Below are 8,255 nucleotides of genomic sequence, written 5' to 3'. Positions count from 1 at the left end.
TATAATGGTTTTTTTTCCTTACTTGATTTTTTTAAAATCTTTTCTTCTTCTTTTATCTTATTCTGCTTCTGAAAACAAAAATTGAATAATTGTTTTATTTCGCTTTTTTTTCTACTTTTTATAACCATCGCGAAAAATAACAAAAAAATAATCTATAAAAAAAACAATAATAATATTTTTTTCACAAAACAATACTAAAAAAATCGATAATAATTATTTATTACAAAAACTATTATCTAATTCTAATAAAAAAATATAATTACATTACACTATTATATCATACATAACAAAAAAAGAAAAGTAAAAAGATCGGATCGGTTTTTATAGGTATCGACCCGATCCGATATTTTTGGAAAACGCTAAATATTGGTGCCAATCCGATATTTAATATCGGCACAGCCCTAATTATAAGTTTTAAATATAAAATAAAAAAGTATTTTCTATCTTCAATAATTAATTAACTCCTAATCCCACTTCAACACTTCTCGTACATTTGCTCCTGGTCCTGAGTATTTTTAAGAAAATTCCATATTTTTCTAAATATTTTAAAATTGAGATATTTTTTATTACTATCTTTTTATCAGGAACATTTCTGCCCCGTTTCCAGAAATTATGTCTTGCTTAAACATAGTACAATATTTTAAGTATTTTATTTAATGATTTGAAACTGAATACAATATGATATAATAAAGTAGCTTGGTACAATATCTGGACTAGATAAAATTAAAATGCATAAATTTAGAACTGATTTTGTCTAATTTAAAGGTTTCAACCACATTTTCATAATTAAAGTCATAGCTTGCAATAGATCGTCCAAAATAAGTATCGACTTTTGGATGTTGTGATCGTTTAGAATTTTTAGCGCTCTTGTCTGAAATTATTTTTGTTATAAAATATTAACATTTAAAATAGATTAATAAATTAAACGTGATCTATAAATCGACAATAAATTATTCGGGCAGTTTTTTTAATAAGAAATACAGTAATATTAATTACTTTAGTTAATTTAAAAATTATTTTGTAGATATTTTATATTTCTTAATAATATTAGAGTTTTTTTTATTAACTTGGCACGTTTTTATTTTTTTTGGGCCAGTTAATATTTTTGGTAAATATTAAATAAAATTCGTGCAGTAACATAATTTTTAATCACCTTGCGTCCATTTTATTTTGTAAAATTTTCATAATCTTCCTTACAGTTTAAAACTTTTGAAACAAATTTCGGCACAACCTCAAGTATAACTCTAAAATTATTACAATTTCATATATTTTCATCAGGAATTTAAAAAAATATACTATCATTCTAGTATTTTAAATATCCCAATATTGAGGTAAGGCTAGGGATAGGATATGTTAACTTCCATATAATACTAAAATTATTTTTAGATGTGTATTTATTCTTAAATAGCAAAAAATTTATTTCAAACATATTATTTTAAATATAATATTGGAATTTAAAAACTAAATTAATCATTCACAATGGAGAGCGATAGTAGCTGATTTGTTTGATATCTGCCGATTACCGATCCGATTGATTTTGCATTCTGTAAACAGACTAATCGTTTTAATTTTTAATGTATACATTACTCATCTCATTTACTTTTTAATAAATTACTTATTTATATAATAAAATAATATAATTTATTTACATAATGGAACGAGATTTTTAAATGACCATCTCTAAAATAAACGAAATTGGGCATGATAGTTATCTATGATGTATATTTTAATAAAATCAAAATTTTGTGTGATAGGTCAATCAGATCTAAAGATATACGTCTTCAAAATCGAAAATCGCCTAATGCATGATTTCATTAAATCATTTTTTAATATAAATACCTAAAATATAGTTACAAATTATATATCATTTTATAGCCCTTAAAATTCTACACTGGAAATATCAAAAATTAAAAAAAATCAAGTGTCTTCTTATTTCCAGTTTAAATGAAATATTGACATAGTTGAGATGGAATTTTTTGGTGTATTTGCTAGGCACGTTTATTCATTTCATATTTAACTCATTAATTAAAAAACTCGATAGCCATTTTTGTTTTTTTTAATTTTATTTAAATTTTTATCATTTTAATAAATAAAAATATATAATATAGTTGGCGTTATATTTAAAATTCATTATAATATAATAAATTCAATATAAATATTGTATTGGTATAAAATAAAAAAATAACTATGTCCTGGAGCGACATGTAATTAAATAGCCCATATATACATGATTAAGGAGGCTTTATCGTAAAGTATATTAAAATTTTATATACAAACTATTATAAAAAAATACCTCTTGTTTTTATCGTATTACATTTTATGCTTATTAATAAAATTTCCTGAGGCTATAATTGGTAAGTGCCTCCTGGTGCTGTTGTGGAATCTAGTATCGTTACAGTGTTGTGCAGATTTGATGGAAAACATTTCCATATTTTTTAATTTTTTTGCAAATAAAATTATTTGAGTTGCAAAAAATTGTTACAATAACATTTATATTTTAATCAATAAGTTAATAATTTTATTTATAAACGAATTGAAAAATATGGAAATGTTTCCCATTAAATCTCATTTCCTCAATTGTGAGATAAAAGATGGATGGTGATAGTTCATGGGAATGCAAAAATGAAATATATATCCCTCAGTAATTTTAATCTTTTTTATTACTTTAGCTAACCACCAAATATCGTCTTAAATACATATGATCGGTTTTTTATCTAGAACAATGGTCTGGACCGGTCTTTCTTCTAAACATATGTTCATAATATATTGTGGTTAGCCACAGTACTAAAAAATTTATTTATTGCATACCCATGGACCCCATATCCTTTTACCAAACAAGTGACATCAAATAATAACGATAGTAGATCAACAGCGACAGGATATACCTACAAATTATGGTCTCAGGGAATTCTATTAATAACCGCAAAATGGAATACGATAAAGATAAGAGATATTTTTATATAATATTTTGTAAATAAAATTTTTAAATGTTTATTTTATAATTTAGCGTCCTAATAATAATCATATTGCCCTAGGACATCATATTGTTTTATTTTACAATACAATTCATATTTTTATTAAATATATTATATTATAATAATTTTTAAATATAATGCATATTTTTATTTATAAAATGAATAAAACTTTAAAAAACAAAAATAGCTATCGAGTTTTTTAATTAAACAGTTAAATATGAAGGCAAATACACCCAAAAAAATTCCCTTTCAACTATGTCAATATTTCATTTTTACCGGTGCACTTGGAATTTTTTAAATTTTTTTTGTTATTTTCCAATGTAGAATTTTAAGGGCCATAAAATGATATATAATTTAAAATATCTTAAGTATTTTTTTAAAAAAACAAGATTAATGAAATCACACATTGCGCGATTTTCGACTTTGAAAGCATATATCTTTGGATCTAGTTGAGCCAACTCTATAAAATTTACAGCATAAATAACTAACAAGCCAAGTATCATTCATTTTTGAGAGAGTCCCGATACACTTGTTGATTTGTAATGGAATGACTCTAATAAGTAATAAACAAATAAATTATGAAATTAATAACATTTTTTTTCTAAATTAAGACACCACTTTAACGGATCGGATTTTAAAATTTTATAACGATAACAGATATTTGTTTGATTATTGGAAACAGTGAATATCGAGTCAAAAATGGTATTTATAGAAACTCTGGGTGGGATATTTTACTCCAATAACATGGTGGAAATGGCTCTGTACAACCCAATCAATTACAATTGCCTAAAGAATTTTATCAATACCACCTACTAGTGCATCATCAGAACATATATGGTCATTTTTTGGAAACACACTCTAAACGAACAAATAATTTAGGAAAAAAGTAGAAATGTTGGTATCAAATTGTCCTCATATACTTAATCTAGAAACAATAGATTTGGGAAGAAAATAGTTCATCAGAAATTAAAATTTTAAATTCCGATGATATTTGCATTATGAGTTTTGAAAATGTATTTTACTAAACATTTAATGTATATTCTTATTATATTTATTATTTACAATCTGTTATGTAAATATAATAAAATATAGTATAAAAAATCGAAATAATTTCTTGGGAAAATAACCGCAATAAAATTCCCGGTAATTTTCCAACCCCAAGTCTAATGCAACAAATTTGCATGATTGTTGAATCACTTTGCAAAAGTTTACTTAGAATACTAAATAGCAATCATTTTATTTTAAATTTTGATATGTCATTGCCACCCTCCACTATGAATGCAGTTTAACACGTTCTTTTCATATGGTAATGAGGCTATGTGTTCCTTTTTTCAAACATAACAAGTAACGCGTTTCTTGTTTGAAATAAAGTTCATAGCACTATTCATAAGCTTTCAATTAAGTAATTATAGAAAAAAATGACTGATTTTAAAAGGATCTAATAACAAGCCTGATACCTTCAACTTGTTAATGATAGTTTTAGAATTTATCAAAACCAATGCCATACAAATTCTTTTTTTTACTAGGCAAATTTTTTCTAATCAAAAATAACTATTTTATTATTTATATTGCACTTCAAAAAATGATAGTCATTTAAATACAATGTAAATATATCTGTAGTAGACATGCAATAGAGACAAATTTTTTTGACAAATGTGCAGATTGGTATTTTCTAGTTATTTATATATTTTTGGAAGCAAGAGGCATGACTAAAATACGCGTCCCCGGTCAAACGGGTTTAATTTAATAATATTAATAAAAAATCCTATTTAGCTTTATAAGATGAGTTAAAAAATGTTTTTTATGATTTTAAAAAAAAATGATAACTTGTAAAATTTTTGAAAAATTATTTTTTTAAATGAAAAACTACGCGTCCCCGGTCAAGATACATATTTTTTAAAAAATAAAAGCAGATTCATATTTAGCTCATTAAATGGACACATAAAATGTTTTTTTTGATTTAAAAAAAATGTGGTAACTTAGTAAAATTTTTAAAATACTAATTTTTTACATGAAAAAACTACGCGTCCACGGTCAAGATACAATTTTTTTAAAAAATAAAAGCAGATTCATATTTAGCTCATTAAATGGATATAGAAAATGTTTTTTTTATTTAAAAAAAAGTGGTAACTTAGTAAAATTTTGAAAAAAAACTTTTTTTCTTCATTTTTTGACTAAAATACGCGTCCCTGGTCAAGATAGATTATTTTTATAAAAATGAATATAGAATCGTGTATAGTTTTTCAAAGAGATTCCAAAAATAGTATTAATAAAATTTTTTTTAAAAAAAATGTATCTTGACCGGGGACGCGTAGTTTAGTCAAAAAAATATAAATACCATTTTCGGAATCTCCTTGAAAAACTATACACGATTCTATATTCATTTTTATAAAAATAATCTATCTTGACCGGGGACGCGTATTTTAGTCAAAAAATGAAAAAAAAGTGTTTTTTTAAAATTTTACTAAGTTACTACTTTTTTTTAAAATAAAAAAAAACATTTTCTGTATCCATTTAATGAGCTAAATATGAATCTGCTTTTATTTTTTTAAAAAAAATGTATCTTGACCGGGGACGCGTAGTTTTTCATTTAAAAAAAATAATTTTTTAAAAATTTTACTAAGTTATCATTTTTTTTTAAATCATAAAAAACATTTTCTGTATCCATTTAATGAGCTAAATATGAATCTGTTTTGATTTTTAAAAAAAAACTGTATTTTGACCGGAGACGCGTAGTTTAGCCAAAAAAAAAATTTTTTTTTTTAAATTTTTTTTATTAATACCATTTTCTGAATCTCATTGAAAAGCTAAACATGAATCTGCTTTTATTTTTTAAAAAAAACGGTTTTTTGACCGGGGACGCGTAGTGTTTTTGAAAAAAAGTGTTTTTTCAAAAAATCACTAAGTTATAAAATACTTTAAAATATAATATTTACATATTATATTTTATTTTAATGAGTTAAATATGAATCTGTTTTTATTTTTTAAAAAAAACTGTATTTTGACCGGGGACGCGTAGTTTATTTTTTAAAAAAAATAAATTTTTATAAATTTTATTTAGTTACCGTATTTTTTTTAAATTAAAAAAAAACATTTTCTAACTCATATTATAAAGCTTAATAAGATTTCCTATTAATAATAATAAAAATAAGTCGTTTTGACCGGGGACGCGTATTTTAGTCATTCCCGTTCATTTTGAGAGGATGTATATCATTATTTTCTCGCATGACCCTCCCTCCTCTATGTTTTCTTTTGAAAAAATAACTGACATCATACAAAAAAATATTTTTTTAAGTTACTGTCCTAACCCAACTTGAAATATTTGCCCTAGCACCTATTTACCTTTTTGAATAAGAAATAATATGAAATTAACAAAATTGCAAAATAAACATTTTACTTACACTTGATTAAATTCAAAATTGTAATAAAAATATTTCCAACCTAACCCAACCTATCTGAATAAAAAATTACCAATCCAATCCAAAAAAAATAATCTATTATTTTCCAACCGAAATCACATATCAGTAGGTTGGGTTTTGCAGACCTCTACTTCATAATGATTAAATTAAAACAGTATAAAAAAGAGATATGAATGCTATGTACCATAATTATCCTCATAACTAGGTCTCCTAATCTTTTCCACTCCATTTATATAAAGCACAATACTAGGTATTTGTTCAGATATTTTGCTTGAGTCTATATCAAAGTAAGCTAAAGGAAGCTCATCATTTATGTTGGAGACATCTAATGTGCCAAAATTTAAACATGTTGATTCAGATATACTATATTTATTTGCAATTTTATTAAATATAGGTGAAAATTTTTTGCATTCTGGAGACCATGAAGCCCAATAATATATGACCCATATGGTATCCTTTGTATTTGTTGATTGGGAATTCTGATGAACTTGTAAATATTAACATTAATTATATATTTATTTTATATAACATATATATATATATATCTTAATTATGTAAAAAATATATTAAGCTCTTATATGAATAACTATTATTAATAAATATAAAAATAATACCAGATGGTTTCAATAAATTTGATTTTAAATTTTCCATTTCTATCCTTAAATCAGCAGGTTCAAATACAAAGGGAATATTGTTGTTTCTTTTATTTAAATTTATAGCAGGTTGTGGCATATATAGAAATTGGCAAACACAGGTTATTATATATATAGCTGTTAATACAATTGCAGATGGACCTGATCTTATTAGTAATGCAATAGATGCTATTTTTATAAAGCGTGTTATAGTTTTAAAAGCTGATATATAATTAGTTTCTCTTTTAACTTTAAATGTTATGCAAATTCCCAAAAACAATAATATTTCTTTTTCTCTCCAATCCATTATGCAGGGATTAAAATTATTTTTAATTGAAGAAGTAGAGGAATAAAAATAATTACAAATAGGTGATATATGCTTTGTGACAAAAAACAAAGAGCATAATAATATATCTAAAAAATAATGCGGGTGCATCATTTTCTGTATGTCACCTTGAATCATGATAAATTGATATATCAAGACCTAAGGCTTATAATATAGCTATTATTTGTATAATTTTAAAGTGTTAAAATATGGTCTAAGTATATCTTTTGAATAAGGCTTAGTAGCTAAACAGGTTATTATGTTTTCAGGCTGTTCTATCCATAGTTTGTGATCTATATTATGCTTGTGTAAATCATTAGAAAGATTTTTTAGTAATGATTCATTTTCAATCTAGACAACATCTTAAATATAATAATTATTATTAAAAACCTGTAAAATCACTTTAGTCATATGTTGGATATTCTCAGTATAATCAATTACATTTTTATCATTTATAAATACTATAAGAGCAGCAGAAGAGGCATGACAAGCTTGGGCAATTATAGATCCAAGATTCCAATTTAATTGTAATAAATCTTTTCTTAATATAATGTATTGAGTCAGGTCGGGTTTAACCATTATTTTAATATTGTTTAAGGTTGCAAGTTGCAACTACAAGCATAAAAAGGGCTTTCAATTTTATCTAGCGATATCAATCATATTAAACATTTCCTTTTATTGGCGGATAAAGTTTGGCGGTGTCCTAAACGTTTTAGCCAACTATGTGCTTTTGTATCATTACGCTTATTTATCGATTGAAAATATTTTGTGCTACTTCATTCATTCATTCATTACCACGCCAGAAATTGCACCGTGCAATTTCATCACCCACCAGGAGTTGAAGCGTGCATCATGTATTTTCACTAGTATATAGATCCCATACATGATGTCTACCCGTTTTATT

The 8,255-nt window shown here is 24.5% G+C and overlaps 1 protein-coding gene across 1 annotated transcript; it reads right to left on the bottom strand.

The window, feature by feature from the left end:
* Nucleotides 1-265: 265 nt before the first annotated feature.
* LOC135923627 (thioredoxin-related transmembrane protein 2-like) lies at nt 266-7,514 on the bottom strand. The gene is made up of 3 exons (XM_065458473.1): nt 7,009-7,514; nt 6,579-6,881; nt 266-871 (listed from the first exon to the last, which is right to left on the bottom strand). The coding sequence occupies exons 1-3, from the start codon at nt 7,487-7,489 to the stop codon at nt 714-716; spliced, it is 942 nt and encodes a 313-aa protein (XP_065314545.1). The 5' UTR covers nt 7,490-7,514; the 3' UTR covers nt 266-713.
* Between the last annotated feature and the right edge of the window lie 741 nt (nt 7,515-8,255).

The sequence above is a fragment of the Gordionus sp. m RMFG-2023 genome, chromosome 2, assembly GCF_954871325.1.
Source record: "Gordionus sp. m RMFG-2023 chromosome 2, tfGorSpeb1-WG-v2, whole genome shotgun sequence".
Lineage (NCBI taxonomy): Eukaryota > Metazoa > Nematomorpha > Gordioida > Chordodea > Parachordodidae > Gordionus > Gordionus sp. m RMFG-2023.
Note: the sequence above shows the minus strand (reverse complement) of the source record. Positions and strands in the feature narration are given on the sequence as shown.